The sequence below is a fragment of the Protopterus annectens genome, chromosome 13.part0 (assembly GCF_019279795.1).
Source record: "Protopterus annectens isolate FY-2018-M chromosome 13.part0, PAN1.0, whole genome shotgun sequence".
Classification (NCBI taxonomy): domain Eukaryota; kingdom Metazoa; phylum Chordata; order Ceratodontiformes; family Protopteridae; genus Protopterus; species Protopterus annectens.
In genome coordinates, this window is record NC_056747.1 from 1,038,242,695 (window position 1) to 1,038,262,757 (window position 20,063).

A 20,063-nucleotide genomic window follows, 5' to 3' on the forward strand; every position below is an offset into this window, starting at 1 on the left:
ACCAGTTGTTTGTCTCCTTTGCCAAATTTAATTTAGGTAAACCGGTCTCAAAAGTTTCCTTATCGAGATGGATTTCACAGTGTATCATTACAGCGTATCAAAATTCCTGCAGGCAAACCTCAAGGAGTTTGTGCCCATTCAACTAGGGCTATGGCTACTTCTGCCGCCTTTAAATCCAGGGTTTCCTTGGATGATATCTGTTCAGCAGCCAACTTGGGCCTCATCTCATACCTTCATCAATCATTATAAATTTGACATTACCTCCAGAGGGAGAACTTCTTTTGGCTCCGCAATGCTCCGGAACAGCCTTCCATGAAGGCCGCCCAAGGTTTAGGTAGCTGGGGACTCTGTCCCACAGGTTGCAGACCAAATGAAGTTAACTACTTCAGGTTAAGAAGTTATGTACTCACCATAACGTTCCATCTGAGTAGGTAAACTTCATTTGTCTGCAACCGTTCTCCCCCTCCGTTCCCCTGACTTTCAGATGTGTTTTCATGTCATATAGTGATGTAACATTCTGATAATGTAGTTAGTTATGCACTATACTGCTTGCAGGCAAACTTGATCTGAGGTCAGTCAGGGTTGGCAGGGGATTATGGGTAAGGGGAGGAGCTAGGAGCTCGGATCTAAGCTTTGTAAAGTTGCTGGCTCTGATCCGAGGTCGGATCCGTATCCCACAGGTTGCAGACAAATGAAGTTTACCTACTCAGATGGAACGTTATGGTGAGTACATAACTTCTTATTATATGGCTATGCCCCTGGATCCAACTAATCATTTTAAGACCAAAATTGATTCTTTCCTGACTCCTCACCAATTCTGTTAGGCATCATTTGATGGTTTCATCTCCGAGCAAGCAATATTTCTATCTATTACCCATAGCGGTGGTGGTGCTGCCGTAGCGTTGTCACCTCACAGTAAGACGCTGTCCGGTTTGATTCACAGCTAGAGTGTCTTCTGTGTGGAGACCTGCGTGAATGGGCATACCTTCGTTGAAGGTTGTGCGTCAGGCCTGGCAAGCCGGTACATAAAAATCAACTGCCAGTCATTAGCGGACCGGAGTTCCGGTGTGGCGACCCCTAACCGGGAAAAGCTGAAAGACACAAACAAACCCAAAATACATAAGGACGCTAGATGTCCTACTGGTCGACCGATAATATCAGGGCGGGGATCCATTACTGAACCACTTTCTGAATACTTAACATACTATCTCAAACCACTACTATCTATGGTACGGGCCCGAATTCAGGACACTACACAGTTTCTTGACATTGTATCTGACATGCAATTAGAACCACATTGGCTTATGTGCACATTGGATGTAACCTCTCTCTATACAAATATCGCACATTGGGCTGGTTTACTGGCTTTGGAATTTGGGTTGGGAAGATCTGGATTATACCAACCAGGATTTAACACTTTTTTAGTATGCCTGGCTGAATATGTTCTCACCAGTAATGTATTCCACTTCCAGGACCAATGTTTTTGGCAGGTCAAAGGTACAGCAATGGGTGCCTCTTTTGCACCCATTTATGCAGACCTATTTATGGCCTATATTGAGGAGGAACCTATCTACGACTCCAGTCATAATTTATATATTGAGGAAATAGATATCTGGCGGCGATATATTGATGATTGTTGGGTGGTATGAAGGTCGGATGACGCATATTTACATGCATTTATTGGTTATCTTAATGATAAATGGGGAATTGAATGCAAAGTGAACTTCCATAAATCGAAGATTGTTTTTCTCGATGTAGAAGTCAGCAGGAATCCTGATAATACCTTAGCTACACGAGTTTATAGGAAATTCCCTGAGTATAATTCATTTTTGCATGCTACCAGCTTCCACCCTCCAACATATCATCTGGAATATCCCCAAATCACAATTCCTCCTGGTAAAAAGGATTTGTTCCAGCCAGAAATCCTTTGAGGATACCAGGGATGATCTAAGACGACGTTTTCATGAGAGGGGTTACCAGCCTGGTACAATTAGCACTGCTTGCCACTGGGCCTTCACTCAAGATAGAATTAAACTTCTGCAATGTAAGGAGAAGCCAAAGGACTTTTCTAACCCTTTGGTCCGTCTGGTGACCACATATGGATGCAATACACGGGGGTTCATGAACATTATCAATAGACACTGGAACATACTTATGGCCGAGGACCGCTTACATCCATTCATGGGTGACAGATGTTCTTTCTCATTCAGGAGACTACGTACACTAGGTTCCGTTTTTAGTCATTATAAGAGGGTGGGACTTAGTTCTATGGGTCCCACTCAACGTACACTCACAGGTGACCCATTGATAGGTTGTACACCATGTGGGCACTGCATTTACTGCTCTAGGGTTCAGAAAACAAAGGAATTTAGTAGCTGCAATACATCGGTGGTCTTTAATATTAATTTTTGGGCTAATTGTAGCACAGAATGGGTAGTTTATTTAGTCACTTGTTCATGCTCCTCATTCTGTGTGGGATAAACATCTAGACCTTTTCGTCTTAGAATTGGGGAGCATCTTAGTGACATTAGAAACAAACGTTCTACTAATGCTTTGTATAAACATATGTGCAAACACAATACTGCATCTTTTTACTTAACTTTTATAGTCTGTATTGTGGGCAGATGTAGGGACTAATCAGGATGGCATGAGTTACTGGATTATTAAGCTAGGAGCTCTATTTCCACCTGGGCTTAATGATTATTTTATATTGCACCATGAACAGCCTTATGTGGTATGTATAAATGAGTATTTCTTGTTCATGTTTTCTCACTGAAGAAGGCTATTATAGCCGAAACTGGTTTGGGGCAGGTAGTAGGGTTTGTTTCCCTCTACCTTTGTCATGTAACATCTATTTGAATAAAATTGTGGATTTCCACCTTCTCTGCTGGCTTTGTCGATATTTGCATAGCATGGGAAGCTCATGTAGAATAATTACAAGTACAAGGGACTGGGGGGGGTACAGGAAAAGGAACAAATAAATTGACATCATGGAGATGCTGGCATTTATCCTGACCCTGAAAGCATTCCTCCAAACCTTGAAACATGGTGTACTGTTAGTAAAGACTGACAATTCTGCTTTCTTTTCAGGCTGGCTCTGCAAGCTTGGAAATAACCAAACAAATGGGGGCAAATCTTACTGCTACCCATATCCCATCACTGTTGAACATAGTAGCAAACAGGCTGATCAAATTTCAGTCAGATTCCTACCAGTGTAAATTAAACAGTTATGTATTTCTAGATCTGACTAGGATATGGGGGTGTGTATGATGTAGACCTGCTTGATTTCTAGCCAGGCAGGTAGCTGTGACGGTTTTGCACCAGTAATACAACTCCTGGATCCTGGAAATCTGATAAGTAATCCCAGAGTTTGACAGGTCGGTTCACTTCGTTTTTTCTCTTTATACCCTCAATCCCAGGAGTCCCGATCAAATCAAAGGAGGATATAACAAAAATGATTCTTATACCTCCATTTTGGCTGCATCTACATTGGTTCCATCTCCAATCTGTCAAGAGTAAAACAAAAACATCTGTATTGAATCCTCATTTATGAAAATGGCAATCATATGTTTATATAAATGAACACAAACCATATTCACATATTTTCAGTTGAAAACATTATATGATAGTCTTCTGTTGATTCGTTGTCACTTAATCATTACATAGCTCATTCAGGTCCTGTGTTCCCTTAAACTTTATTCTGCATGTATTGTTCTCACATTTCCCGCTTTTTTTTTTTTTTTTTTTGTGTGTGTGTGTGTGTGTGTGTGTGTGTGTGTGTGTGTGTGTACTTTGCTCCTACCCTTTTTTTCAAGATACTACTTCCAGTTCTTTTATCTCTGTTGATATATTTGCTACTTCTAATACAGTTAGTTTAAACTTCAGTTTCTATTTTCTAGGAATTTTTGTTTTTTTTTTTGTAGCCACTAGAATTAAACTCGGCAAGGCCTTAGGTTTATGACTTCTTTAATTACACCAATTTGCTCACACAATATTTATGACAGAGTAATCTTCAGGGAATATTTAAATCTGCCAACTCATTACACTCCCAAAACTGTTCCCTCCAACATTTGCCATTTACCCAAGGAAAAATTCTTTGGAGTATGCTTGAGGAATAAAAATGTCTACACAAACTCTTGTAAGTAAAAATCCTAAATCTTCTAGACTTTGTTGCGTATTTGGGAGCCATACATATATCCTCACATTATTTCTTTTAAAAGAGAGATTGGATAAGCAATTCACAATCTTTTCTAGCTACCTCTGATTCCTGTAGTTATCGTGCAATATTTTATGTACCCTGCTGATTATCCCTTTTTTAATGGCAGCTTCTGTTCTAGATTCAACTAAAAACTTTACCAAAGTAGGTCTTTCACTTAAGCTTCCTGTATCCTTTTTCTCTGAGAGAGGCAGTCTCTAGCCTGCAGTCCAAATGTATCCTTGGCCTTTTCCCATTCTGTGGTCTTTCTCTCTCTATTTGCTCCCAGTACCTTGGTTCCTTTGCCAGTTTTCTCCAGTAAATTCCAGCCCCCTCTTGCATGTTTGTGTACCCCTATTTGCACTCATCCGTATTGTCAAAATCTCCTTTCTCCATTCCTGAGTTGGCTAAGTTCATAAAATACTTCATGATGCTTTATGGATATAATAATCTGTATGGCTGGTTTTCTCATTAAAGATCTGTATCCAAAATCCCAGTTTCTCCTTATTTTTCGAGTCACCCATGAACCTGTTAACACAAAAAGGATCCCTGCTGCACTCCAACGTGGCCACACTAAGGCTGATACCTTGTATGACCTTATCCATCTTGGTGTTAACAGATTTTCAGAGGACCAGCTAAACATTGAAGGAGGCTAGGAAACGCAACACAAAAACATCTTAACTAGCATAGTGGAAAAGCTCTCCTACTGATGTCAGTCCATGGACCTCAGCCCCAGAAAGGCTAGAGTGACATAGGTCCTGAAGTGTTGTATGTCAGACCTTTATAAAATGCGATTGGCTTACACCTCTATAAAAGTACACATTTCTGGTATTTCAGCCTGTGTGCCATGGAGTCTTCCTTTTTATTTTAGGCCTTAAGTTAAACACTTCCTCTGGGGGGGGCATCCATCTGAAACCATCTAAAAAACAGATTGGTCTGCCATGGGATCTTAGTTAAGTTCTACAGAAAATTATTTTAATGACCTTTCATTTTTCTTGTAAGATGCTGCTTTTGATGCAGTCACCTCAGCTAAATGAATCTCAGAACTCCAAGCCGTAATGTGCAAAGAACCTTTCTTGGTTTTCCAACATGGCAGTGCTGCTGCATACTGACATCTCCTTCAAGCCTAAAGTAGTTTCAGAATCAACACTTAACCAGACTTTGTAGCAGGTAGTTTTCACCCCCCCATGTCTCAGAACTTGTGGTAAAGAACTCTCCATTCCTTAAGTGTGTGTGTAAGCCAAGGATTATAAAAGGTCTATAATCCGTTATTTGTGACATTTCCAGAAGGGAAGGAGGGTGGACCTCTGACAAGTAGACCCTTTCAAAATGGCTAGCTTATTGTATCTCTTTCACTTACCAGCTTAATGGACACCAGTCCCATGCAAAAATTAAAGGCACGTTTTACTAGTGTTACAGCTGCCACCATTGCCTTTTTTTAGGGAGTTACCACCCAAACCGTATTTAAAGCAGCTACCTAATCATCTGTTCATACCTTCTCCAAACATTACAATAGGGCATCCAGGGCCAGCGCAGTGTTTACTTCCACTGTCCTTAAGGGACGTCCGTGCAGTTAGTCTTGTTGTCCTCCTTTATGTCCATTGCTTTGGGTGTCTTTCCAAGAAGTGAGGACTGCAACAGTGAATACTGTGCTAAACATCTTAATGTTGTGTTGTAGATGTATGAGAAGTGTAACTGTTGCATTCCAGGTCGCCTCCCTCTTTTCTTTTTTCCCCCCATTCTTTTTCCTGCTTAGTTCCTAGCTATTTGGTGAACCTGTTGTATTGCAATGGCCCTTCTGCTCTAGGTTGTACCTTCAACTCGCGTTGTACCTTCAACTCGCACTACTTTACCAAGCCCCCATCCCTGGTATTCCTGCTGTCTTCCTGGACAACATGGTTGGAGTCCTCTGGGATGGATTTGAGCAGTTTGGGATGTTTCACCTGGTCCCACTGGACAGAGGTTGCACCCCCTTGAATTTTGTCTGGAGCAAGAAAATCCAGTGATTGTGCTGGTTGATGAATGCTGTATACAACTGTGTTCATTCCTTGGTGGAAAGGGGCTTTGGAAGACTGGTCATGGGCTACCTTCAGGACAGGGTATCCTAAGAAGAGAGGACTGCAACATTGAAACTGCTTCTACATTTAAGGTAAGATGTCCTTCAAGGTAGCATCTGCAGTCATAACAAATGGGTTGTCCTGTCGTCAGGCAGCCCTTCGGTCGGCCGGATTCCAAAGTCTGGGTCCGGCTTCGGCTGATGTCGCACTCCACCCGACGTCCTCTCTGCTGGTCTTCGGGTATAAAGGCATCAGCCGACGCCATTTTCCTCAGTCTTTCTTGCCGCGTGGCGCCCGAAGCAGAAGCTGTTCGCAAGTGCCGGTCGGTCAGATCCAGAGATTACTACTACCAAATACTACTTCGAAGACTTCTAAAAGCTAAGTACCCCGTTGGGGACTCTTTCTTGCCTCAGCCGATGTCAGAAAAAGTCAATAACTGTTTAACTTGTGGGAAACAAATACCTCATAAAGATTTCCACTCTTACTGTCTGCCTTGCTTAGGCCCAGACCACGACGTAGCAGCCTGTTCGCCTGTGCTTCCTTCAACCGACGAGCGCTTAGGCGTCGGTCGGAGTTAGCTGAACAGTTTTTCGGCTCAGATTTTGCGTACATTATGCCGTCGGATCCTCCGACTACCCAAATTGTTAAAAGCAAAGAAAAAGACCGACACTCGCGGTCCGCGGTTTCAGCGAAACCACGGTTAAGCAAACGCGAGTGTCTCGGTTTCGGCGAAACCGAGAATACCGATCAATCTTTAGCCGAATCCATGACTACTACTGAGGCTCCTGCTACCTTAGTTGAATCGGCCTCAGAAATTTTGCCTACTACTGTGGTTCCTAGTGATTTATCAGACACCATCCCTTTGGATGTTTCTACCCCAGCACGTGGTGCTGCTAGGCCTCCTGCAGCCATGTCTATTAAGGCCTTTGCCAGGGCTAAAGCAGCCAAAACTGTTAGATCAGTGCCTGTTAAGCCTCCCTCACACAGGCCCACTTCTAGTTCTCAAATGCTTACTCTGGCAGAGGATTTAATATCCTTTAATTAGGGGATCCCAATCTCACCCAGACAGGGCCTCTCAGCCACCAGAAAAGAGATCCAGAGCAGTGCCCCCCGAGCCAGTGTCCTCTGATGATTCTGCTGATGACTCAGACATTACAGACCGGCCAGAGGCTCCTTTGTCTACATATGAAGATTCAGATGCTGAAGAATCCATCCCATCTGCCTCTCCGCCAGAGGAATTTTCCTTTGGGGAAACCTTACATGCCATGAGAGAACAATTCCAATGGCAGGGACAAGACTTCTCAGATTCAAGAAAAAGGCTTAGGACTTTCCTACACTTACCACAACATAGGCCCTTAGCTATTCCTCCAGTACTGCCTGTTGTGGATGATGCATTTAATGATGTTTGCACTGCTCCTGATACATTACCTCCAGCCCTGCCAAACCAGATAGATTTTACAGGGTGCCAGACACTCATCACCACCTATGCAAGGCCCCACTTGCAGATCCTGAGACTATATCCCAGGGGCCTAAGGCAGTAGCCTCTACCTCAGCAAAAAACCCTACTCCTTCTGAAAGGGAATCCAGGTCCTTAGAGATGGGGAAAAAGTTTACACCTCTGCTACTCTCTCAGCTAGAGCTTTAAACTGTCAGTTTCATATGATCCAATACCAAGAGTTTATGCTTGATCAGCTAACTAAGAAGCTGTCCTCTGATGACTCCTTAGATAAGAAATATGTTTTAGAAATGGTGAATAACATTCAACAGGTTAGTAACCATTCTTTAAAATGTGGCTATGATGCACTGGAGGCTTCATTTAGATCAGCCATGACTGGCACAGTGATAAGAAGGCATGCTTGGTTGAAAGAACAGGTCTTGCCGGATTATGTTAAAGCAAAGCTGTTAGATGCTCCTATGGATAAGGCCAGTCTATTTGGTACACCTGCTCAGCAAGTAATGAAGAAAATGGAAGAAAAGGCAAAATCTGTACAAACAGTTAAGGATTTCTTACAGGTTCAGCCCCCAAGGTTTAGCAGGAACTGGCCTGCCAAAAATTGGTCCTTTCCAGATTCCTCAAAATCTCAGAGGCAAGAATAGACGCTCTAGAGGCAGAAATCAATCCAGAGGAGGTGCCTACAGAGGACGCCAGTGGCAAGGCAATAACGAAGCACAGACACAACCACTGCCACTACAACAGGACAATCACAGTGACTTGGCTCTGACACCGCCTACCAGGGAGCAAATAGCAGCACCTTTAGGCGGAAAGTTAGCCTTATTTTTGAAAAATTGACACTGTATCACAAAAGACAAGTGGATTTTGCAAACCATAGACCAAGGCTACAGGTTCCACTTCCACACCTTACCAGTAAAAAGAGGAATGCCAAATCTACCTCCAAATCAAAAAACAGAAGCTCTAAAGCAGATAGCAGAATTAACAAAGATGAGAGCTGTGGAAAGAGTACCAATAACAGAACAGGGCAAAGGATTCTACTCCAGACTCTTCCTAGTACCAAGAAAAGAGAAAAGTTGGAAACCTATTCTCGACCTGTCCGTCTTAAACACATACATCATTGTCCCAAAATTCAAATGCTGACCCTACAGCAACTTCTTCCCATGCTGGGCAAGGAGTGTTGGCTGGTAACTCTAGATCTCAAGGAGGCATACCTGCACGTCCCCATACGACCAAATTGCAGAAGATACCTCAGATTTCTTGCAGGATCAGAGCATTATCAATTCTCAGCATTGCCCTTTGGCTTATCTACTGCGCCCAGAGTATTCACAAAATGCCTGGCATCAGTAATCGCTCACTGCAGGCTACAGGGAATACAAATTTATCCATACCTGGACGACTGCCTGTTACAAGCGGACAACAAAAGCAAGCTGACAACAGATCTACAAAGAGTCATTTGCTTACTACAAGCCCTGGGATACACAGTCAATTTACAAAAGTCAAGACTGATACCATCCCAAACAAGAACATTCTTGGGTGCGGATTTGGACACAGTAAAACAAATGGCATTCCTAACTGCAGAAAAACAAAAACAACTCCCTCTTTACTTCTTGGCATTAACAAAGCAGAACAAACTAACAGCAAGAAAAGTACTACAGGCCTTGGGCTTCATGGCATCATGCATAATCTTGGTCCCACATGCCAGACTACATATGAGAAAGCTACAGTGGTACCTAAAGAATTTATGGTCTCAACACAGGCACAGCTTAGAAACCGAAACCCCACTAATCCCATGCCTGAAACAGGAGTTCCTATGGTGGGCTCAAGCATGCCAGTCAAACCCAGGCTTAAACCATCACAACGGACGCCTCAGACCTAGGCTGGGGGGCGCACATGTTGGACAAATGCATACAAGGATTGTGGACTCAAGACCAGCTACACCTGCACATAAACCAAAAAGAAATGCTGGCAGTAAAACTAGCAATACTGAAATTCAGACCATTCCTCAAAGAAGGCCATTTAACGATAAGGACAGACAACACCACAGTCATGTGGTACATCAACAAACAAGGAGGCACTCATTCATACCCCCTATGCGGAATGACTATGGACCTCTGGAATATGGCTCTGAGCTGCAACATCCAGTTACAGGCAATGTTTGTGCCGGGAAAAGAAAACACCCTAGCAGACATGTTAAGCAGAACCACCTCGGATGCTCACGAATGGATGCTACACCCGGACATCTTCAGGGCCATCACAAAGAAATGGGGAATGCCACAAATAGACCTATTCGCATCCCCACTCAATCACCAGATCAAAAAATTCTGCACAAGGACATGCCACCCACTTGCATGGAAGGTGGACTCTCTATCCTTCAGTTGGAAAGGCCTGACAGCATATGCATTTCCACCTCTTCCTTTGATGCACAAGGTACTACTGAAAATCAAAGAGGCGTCCAAGGATAATCCTGATAGCTCGAATTGGCCAAGACAACACTGGTACCCATTGCTGAGGAGCATGTCTCGGAGAATGTGGTCAATACCCTGATGCCTTTGATGTTAACTCAGAACAACTACAACATCATGCATCCAAACCTAAAAACATTGCAACTGACTGCCTGGAACATCACATAGCAGCAACTAACCCAGACCTATCCCAAAGGGTTAAAGACATTATCCTTGAAGCCCGCAGACCTTCAACAAGAAGGAACTACGCAGGAAAATGGAAAAGGTTTGTCATTTGGAGTACTGAAAGAGGAAAAGATGTGTCGAACATAGATATTGCTAACATCCTGGAGTACTTGGCAGAGCTTCTACATACAGGCCTGTCTTATTCCTCCATCAAGATACATGCATCAGCTATTTCAGCAGAATACAGCTTCGATCCACCTGCCTTTTCGCATCCTCCACTCAGGCAGTTCCTCAGAGGGATCAAGAATGTAAAACCTCCTAGGAAACCACCATTACCAGCATGGGACTTGAACTTTGTGCTAGAAAAATTGACACTCCCTCCATTTGAACCAGCAGCAACAGCAGAACTTCAACATCTATCATGGAAAACTGCTTTCCTACTGGCAATTACTTCAGCAAGGAGGGTTTCGGAACTACAGGCCTTAATGGCAGTACAGCCCTTCCTAATCTTCCATCAAGATAGGGTCTCCATGAGAACTAATCCTACATTTATGCCTAAGGTGGTATCCAGAGTGTCTTTAAACCAGGCAATCCACCTACCTACCTTCTTTCCCAATCCACAGAACAGGGGGAAAGACTGCTGCATACCTTGGATGTACATAGACAGTTACGCTACTACCTGGACAGAACCAAAGGTAACAGAAAAACTGACCAGCTTTTAGTAGCCTATGCAACAGGAAGGGAAGGAAAAGCAATTTCCAAACAGACAATCTCCAAATGGATAGGAAATTGCATAAGATTCTGTTACTCCTACCATGGAAAACCAATTCCACAGAACATAAGACCTCATTCTACAAGGGCTACAGCCACTACCACAGCTTTCTTACGAGGAGTGGCAACCAAGGACATTATTGAGGCGGCTACTTGGACCTCCGTGCATACATTTGCCAAGCATTATAATTTACCTCTATACTCTAGATCCTGAGCAGGGTTTGCCACTGCTGCACTGCAAGGGATCCTAACTACACCATAATTTTTCTTCCTCCACCCCTAGTTGGCTATGGTATTCTACCCATTTGTTATGACTGCAGATGCTACCTTGAAGGACATAGTACAGTTTTGTACCTACCATAAATGTAGATGTCCGAACAGGTTAGCATCTGCAGTCAGGATTACCCTCCCTCCTTCCCCTCTGTGGTACTCCTAGGGTATTTACCCTCCTATTAGCTAGCTGGGGGGGAGTCTCTTATGGTGTATTTGTTTGTATATATGTACATACATGCTTAATTTTTGTGTTTGCCTTCTATTTTTTTTGGAAACATTGGCATTTATCCAAAATTTAGCTTTCCAAGAGGGCAACTGGCATCTGGGGCAAGAAACACTGAGGTAAATGGCGTCGGCTGATGCCTTTATACCCGAAGACCAGCAGAGATGACGTCGGGTGGAGTGCGACATCAGCCGAAGCCGGACCCAGACTTTGGAATCCGGCCGACCGAAGGGCTGCCTGACGACAGGACAGCCCATTTGTTATGACTGCAGATGCTAACCTGTTCGGACATCTACATTTATGGTAGGTACAAAACTGTACTTTTCTAACACAGTTGCTCTTTTTATCCAACTTTCATTTATTTAACATTATTTCATAGCAGAGACTACCATATATTAATAACTTAAGGGCTCTCTCTTAATAATCCCTGACATTATAACTTGTTTCTGACTTCAGTTTTTGACTTTTATACCCATCTTGTTTTGTATAGGTAGATTAATTTTAGAAGACCAGAATCCCGAACACCGAAGAAAGCAAAGGTTTGCTGAAACTGGTCTGTTTTTCCACAGTGTAACACTGGATGCTGACTTTGAGTGCTGGCCATTTTGTTTTAGATTGATTCTAGACCATTCCAGTCTTTTGTATTGTATGTAATTTTGGCTTTGAGGTTATGTAAGTTGCATGACTTCCTGTTTCATGGCGGATAGCAAAAAGAAAATTAAATTTGAATACAGACACATACATCTCCCTTCTGGTAAAACAAATGAAAGTTCAGTGGCATTTTTGGTCTGGGAACTGGCACGTTTGATATTTTGTTTGTGCATTATTAGAGAACAGTGGGGGTTGGTGTATAGCTTGCATTTCTACTTTGCAGAAGAATGTTTTTCATTTAAGCTTTTGTTTCAGCCCATGGACACAGAAGGCGATCTGCAGTTTCGTCCACGTTCTGGAAAGGCAGCATCCTCCCCCCTCTTGCCTGAGGTCGAAGTCTACCTTCAGCTTCTAATGGTCATCCACATGATAAATAGTAAACGCTACACTGAGGTCAGATAAATGTTTTATTTCATTTTATTGTTGTACCATATTTCTGAACACTTTTTTTTACCATTTTTAATGTGTAAATGTTAAATGTGGTTACTGTGCCTTATACTGAATGTTTATTTTATACCATAATGTAACCACAAAGAGAAACCTTTGTATAAGCATCTGTGACTCTTGATGCCCCCCCCCCCCCCCGAGTATTTTAGAAAATAACTTCAGGGTAAGCTATTGCAACATCTTGGATGAAGTATGGGAGTGAAAGCTTTCAACTGGCAAGTGATAATATAATTAATATGCCTTATCCAAATTTGTAATGTTGAGATTTTGAAAGATTGAAATGTATGCTTAAAGCTGAATTTAATAATTTGTTGTTATAGGTCTGTATTGTTTTAAATTGGGCTGTTTCAGGTAATGAGCTTTCTTCTGTTTTATTCACCCCAGCCTTTTTTATAATTTTGAACTTGTTATTCCACTAATCGTAAAGCAAAGTCAGTGCAGTAAAAATATGACTGTGTACGTGTTTGTAATATGCTTTGCAACCTCGAAGTCTATGAACAATTGTTTTGAAAAAGTGGTTAGGTTTCCCTGTAGCTGACCATGGTCTAGCATTACCTTAATTCTTTGTACTACATTCATTGTATATTCTAACTTTGTAATTGTGTGTTACTGTGTTAAGGTAAGGCAGCTGCTTTCTGAATTAGATAGGATTCTGAAATGCTCCACAGTCTGGGAAAAAGCTAATTCTAGTGTACTGCTTAGTATGAGTTTGTCTTGGTCTTTCAGACTGTAACAGATGCAACACTGAGCATGCTTTTTGAGCAAGAAAAAATATGTATAATATAGTAAATGTTAGTAATTTTAACATAAGGGACCCTTCTTGTTGAGGTTTGTGATTAGGCTTATCCTGTCTTCAATTCATTCAGGTATTGAGCCCACTAGTTTTTATGTGCTCACACAGAAAATGTTTTAGCTTTGGTTACATGCATTCACTTCCTGATAGCCTGCCTTTTCTTACTTACAGGGATGGCTCATTGATTTATGTAGGGAAGATGTAGGAGGAGGAGTCTCCTTCATGGTGCTGCCATTGAGGATAGTTTGTTTGCAGCATTGTGACACCTGGACTGTATTCCTATGTCTCACAAGTAAGTGGCTGCTGTCTCTTAACCCTTGATTGAATAAAATGATATTCCAAGTAGTCGTCATTGTGCTTTATCCCCTCATTCAGGCATAAGGCCCATAGACATCAACATTATGCAGGGTTTCCACCTGAAAAGGAGACTACAGCCTTGGACAGTATAGGCAATGGAGTTTTCCCATTTGCTGTGTAGGGGCATAGATTGTTCAGTGGTTTGTCTCACCTATCCAAATTTCTGTCCTCAGTAGTGGGTCTGGCTTGAGTTTATGCTCCAGAAGGAAGTGGTTAAGATTCATTCTATGTCCATAGTAAGTTTTCTTATGGTCCGGTGTAGCTGGTACTTTGCCTAGATGATCAGGCTCAGGCATGTATCTGTGCATAATTTGCCTTGCAGAGGCTGCCTTCCCTTAGAAAAGCTTAGACAGTCTGTCCTAAATGCCCATTTCATGGGTCTGTTCAGCCAGACTTCTGTTGATGACCTCTTGGTGAAGATGCAGGTTCTTGTAATAACCAACACTGCTGTTAAATAGAACAATGACCAAAAAACCAAACGTTGAGAACAAAAACCTTTATCAAAAACAAAGCTTTCAGGCCAAAACCCTTTTTCAATGCTTAACAAAAGGTACAATAAAATCACATGTTTAAATACAAGCCCAGGACATCACATGACCCGCAGCCAAAGTCATATGACATGAAATAATACAAACTTACAATAAACAAATAAAGACATATTGTTAATAAAACTACATAAAAATGTGCTTACTTGCAGCAGCCAGTGATGGAATTACAAAATCGACTCAAATTTCTGGTTGAAAAAGAAGTCAATCCTCTGTTACACATTGCCTCAGAGCTTAATGGCGAAAGAGGGAATACAGCTGAAATGCCATCCACTAATGTAATGGATTTTGAGCACAAGTTACAAGTTCTGGAAAGAAAAGTTAGTACATTCAAACGCCTACAATGGCAACGTTTCAGCTTTGCTGCCTATCTGGAGAAGGGTATAGTTCCGCGTGGTCTGAGGGTCTTAAAAATGCCCTCCTATGGAAATACATACCCTGAATTGTTAAAGCAGTGGCAGTATCTCAACTTAAAGTTAAGCCAAGATTATATGTCTCTAATGAACAACTTTTTTCTGGATATTGAAAATGAACTAAAAAGGGATATTATTATAATGGAAGATGAATTACTCTCTATGTCCTGTTTTAAGAATTTGCAATTATCCTATCAGTCTATGATAGACAGACTGAGCTCATTAGATGACAGGCTAGCTCATTAGATGACAGGCTAGAAGTTGTGAAGTAGAGGAAGCTGTTACGTGACATGGGCGATTTACCAAGCTGGTAATATATTCTCTTGGCCGAAAAATGAAAAAAATGATAACACTAGAGATCCCATGGGCTCACATGTAAGGTCTAACTTCACTAGCAGAGGTCGTGCATCTACGCTGGAAAAGAACACAGCATCATTAGACACGCTAGATGATTTCCCTGCTTTGAGTGCTGGAATTTCAAAATTGGCGCCAAGTGAAGAGCTAACGTCGTTGTCATCGTTGAGCAGTAGCGTAACTTGTGTTAAGCCTGCAGAAACGGATACCACGCCTCGTCCTGTCGATATGGGTGCTACTGGAAATAAAATAACGGAGATTTGTGCTGTTGCAGCTCCTTTGGGTAATAAAAATACTACGCAAGTGTTACAACAAAAAGGTTTGTCTACTTTTTTTAGCAAACCCTTTCAGTTACAGCAAGCTGAGCGGGTGCAGGAGCGGATGGCTACGTCTAGGTCCAGATCCAGAGGTAGAGCTAAACAGAGGGACTCCACCACTCCGTTGGATGGCAAACGGAAAAATGAAAGTCCTTTAAAACAATTGAAGATAGCTCGAAGGTGATGGCAGGTACTATGAATCTTTCTGATTTCTCTTTGAGAAAAGAGCATTATATGCTTCTGGCAATAGGACTAGGATATATTCCAACCTCTGCAGAGGACATTGTGAGAGTGTTGACTGATTGAAAGTTGTTTGTAAGGTCCATAGCACTGAAGTTGATTTTTAAAAATGACAAATATGATGCTAGTGTTTTAAACGACGCAGTGTTTTTGTACCTAACTATGCCCCAGTACTTATAGCTTTTAATGATCTCTGTGAGGATGCAATCAGGAAGGCTTATGCAACTAATAATTATAAGAGAAATTATAATTTAACTTATGCAGAATATATTGCTTTGAATGAATTAAAGGAAAACTCACATATTGTGATAAAACAAGCGGACAAGGGGGGATCAACTGTTATTATGAATAGAGAACATTTATATAGGTTCAGTGCTTTTATTGTTGGATGATGATACAGCGTTTAAGCGTGTTACACTTTTACAAGTGAAAAAATGCATTAGTTACGTTAATATGTGTGTGTATGACCTACAGTTAACAGGAGATATTTCGTTGGATTTATTTCACTTCTTTACAGTACTGTGCCCTGTAGTGCCGCAGTTATATGGCATACCGAAACTGCACAAGTCGCAGGTTAATCCCCCGATGAGACCTATCGTCTCTGGTAATGGGTGGATTACTGAACCCATATCACTCTACCTGCAAAGGCAACTACAACCATTAACTAAAGTTTTGTCACACAGTGCTTAAAGATTCTAGTGATTTTTTAGTTAAGCTCAAGAATTGGCATATGAATATGAGTCTAGCTACAGATACCTGTGAACATATATATATATATATATATATATATATATATATATATGGTGGTAATGGACATTACGTCGTTATTTACTGTAATCCCCAATGATTATGGACTGGATGCCATTAGAGAATTCTTGTTGAGATATTCAGGTTTTTTAGCTAGACATATAGAAAATATTTGCATGTTGTTAGACCTGGTTCTAAGAAACAATATATTCTTGTTTGATAACGAATTTTATTTACAGCAAACTGGTGTGGCAGTGGGCACACCAGTAGCAAATACTTATGCCAATCTGGTTCTTTCCCAATGGGAGAGAATGTATGTAAATGATGGTGAGAGGTTTTTGAATGAAAATTTGTTATTTTATCAAAGATTTGTGGATGATTGTTTCCTTCTTTGGAAAGGCACACATAGTGAATTAGAGGAGTATATTCTTTCTCTGAATAATTCAACTAGTTTTTTAAAGTTTAAGTATGAATGTTCGGTTAGCACCATTAATTTTCTAGATATTACATTAATTAAGAGGGAAGGTGTTCTCAACACCACAGTATTTAAGAAAGAAGTATCGTCTGGAAGGTACCTATATGCATCAAGTATGCATGCTCCACATGTGTTTAAGGGCATTGTTAAAGCAATTGGCTCGCACCAGTAGACTCAATACTGATGATGATGCTTTTAAGAAGCAACTTAATGAAGCATGTGTGGAATTTAAGAATAGTGGGTATTCATCGCACATGATACAAGAGATTAGTGAATATATTATATCTAATAGACATACCCTTTTCAAACCTACATTTCTACAGATATCTAATATACTGTGTGAAAGATTGAGTGAGCCGGTGGACAGGGTTTGTCTGAGATATATAACTTCTTACAGCACTATGACTGCCACGGTGAGAGATATAGTTAGAAAATACTGGAAGGTCCTTCTTACACAGGATGATATCAGGATGGTTGTGGGGGACAGAGCGTGTTTTTCTTATAGAAACATGAAGACAATAAAAAGTATGTTAGCGTATAAGGACTTTGGTAGTGTAAATTCTACATCTATTGGTGTATCAAGGAAGGGTACTTTCTCCTGTTATAATTGTAGTTGCTGTGTAGACATTTTACAACAGTGTGATCCATTAAGTCCTGTAAATACATTTGTTCACCCTGTTTCAAAAAGAGTGTATACCTTTAACTGTTTTGCCACTTGTGTAACAAGTAATATTGTTTATTTGGCAACATGTGACACCTGTCCATCCTTTTATGTTGGAAAAACTACTAGAAAACTTAAAGACAGGATTATAGAACATAAATCCAACATAAGGAATGGGAGTGACACAAATGCTTTATCTAAGCATGTAAAAAGTTATGGTATATCTCACACTTTTAAGTTTAGGGTTATAGACACTGTTAGTGTGTCAAAAAGGGGGGGGGGGGGCTTATGTAATTTGTTAGACAATAGAGAATATGATTGGATTGTAAGACTAGCAGCAGATGTGGCACCAGGATTGAATGCAAGTGTTTCATTAAAGCCTGTTTTGACTAAAATACAGCACACAAGGTTAAAATAATAACATTTATTAGCAAGTATATACTTTGAATATGTTGAATAATATGATATTTTATTGAGTAAGCACATTTTTATGTAGTTTTATTAACAATATGTCTTTTTATTTGTTTATTGTAAGTTTGTATTATTTCTCGTCATATGACCTTGGCTGCGGGTCATGTGATATCCTGGACTTGTATTTAAACAAATGATTTTATTGTACCTTTTGTTAAGCATTGAAAAAGGGTTTTGGCCTGAAAGCTTTGTTTTTGATAAAGGTTTTTGCTCTCAACGTTTGGTTTTTTGGAAGATGCAGGTTCTGCCAGTTGTGGGTGGTCTGTGTGCTTCCGGCACTTTTTTCATCTAAATGTAGGCAGTTCCACTAAGAAGATTAACCATTCTTTCAGACTAAAAAAGACACTTGGTTCATAGATGATTATTAGGCTAATGATCCCAGGAGGCCTTTTTAAGCCCAGCCATGCTTAAGTATCACTGTTTTGCCTCATCATGTAGTGCCAGCTAAAGTTACCAGAATAGGTTGACTGCATTGTCCCAGAAGACACTTCTTTGACTACCATCTTGAAGCTGCATGTGGCGTGTTTGGGTAATATCTTTTGCTTTGGCATGGAGAATCATCATAAAGAATCAGCGAGTTTTGAGAGTGGCCCTGGGTGGTCACATCTTGCCGTTCTTAAGCATGTGGCCATGTCTCAGAGCTTTTCAGTGCTCTCTAGAAAGGGCTGTGCTGATAACCCATGCCATCTCCATAGAACTGCTGTGGCAGGTCCAAACTCCCGTTTCTCACTGGGACTGTAGAGGCTGTCCCTTCTCCTGAAAGAAGTCAGTCATTCTACTTCTGTCTGGAGGTTAGCAGCTTCATTGAGCAAATCTGTTAATTCAAGTTCATTAGTTGCTTTCCATGAGGTTATGCCCTGCTGACAAAACGGCAACCTTGATGGTTTTGTTTAACAAGATGGGTGCTTTATGGCACTTCTGTGTCTGGGGTCTGTAGAGAAGGTTCCTTTGTGTCTTGGTTGGAACCACCTTCAGTACTTTCCTCTGCACTTACCATGTTTACTAAGGCGTTCAAACTATTGCATTGTAGAAAGTACCATGTCTTGCCTAACCTAAACAGCTGTATTCTGCGGCCTCCTTCATGGTGGTTGCTTACAAGTCTGCAGTCCCTAGAGTTGACAGATTTCTCTCCTGTCCCTGAAAGATTGCCTTTATTGGTGTGGAACTGGATAGCCCCCAGTGCCTGCCATTTTGCCTGAGGAAAAGGTCCAGGTGGGCAAATGTTTGACATTCTTTTTGAGAATGCCATGGAGAGGCCAGCCTCATATCTTTCAGCCAGTGTTGGTATAGAGCAGTTTGTATGTCTAGAGGCAGGGGCATTCTGAGTGAAGTGAACATACTGGGTAACTCGATGTACCTCTTTGTCACTCCTTTTTTTGGAGTTAGGAGCCTTGTTTTTGGATTTCCTGGACATCTGGTGGTAAACAAGATTGCTTTGACAGCCATCCTCGACTGATAAAATGGTTGAGGTTCTGGAGAATTAGATCTGAAGCTGTGTGAGTTCTAAGCTCATCAACACATGTGGAAGAAAGATTTCTCACTTCCATGACTTCAAAATCTGGTTTCTCGTTTTCATGTCATTCAGTGTTTTTGTCTGGATGAAATCTGGATGAAGTGTTAGCAAGATAAAGAAGATTGCCTTTTGTGTAAACCAAATGAAAATTGTACTTTTGCAATTTCAGCATCATGCATTGCAGTCTCGCAGGAACTGTGTGCATAGGCTTTTTCAAAATAGTGACCAAATGTTGGTGATCTGTCTCAATTTGAATAGGTCGGCCATAAAGATAATCATAGAACTTCGAACATGCAAACACAATTGTCAAGAGCTCTTTCGCTATCTGAGCATACTGCATTTCGGTTTGAGTCAAAGTTTTTAATGCATGGGCTAATGGTCTGCCCTCTTGAAGAATGACTGCAGCACGACCAAACTTCTGAAGCATCACAAGAAAGAGTTACAGGTTTGTGAACGTCATAATATCTTAAAGTGAGTGGG

General features: G+C 41.2%; 1 protein-coding gene across 1 annotated transcript in view; it reads left to right on the forward strand.

Annotated features, from left to right (window-relative positions):
- Positions 1 to 20,063, forward strand: part of PSMD3 (proteasome 26S subunit, non-ATPase 3) — an 816,031-nt gene that overhangs the window by 62,712 nt on the left and 733,256 nt on the right. The window contains exon 3 of the mRNA XM_044055035.1: positions 12,506 to 12,643. Coding sequence (XP_043910970.1) covers positions 12,506 to 12,643 — 138 coding nt within the window. The remainder of the gene's footprint in view (positions 1 to 12,505; positions 12,644 to 20,063) is intronic.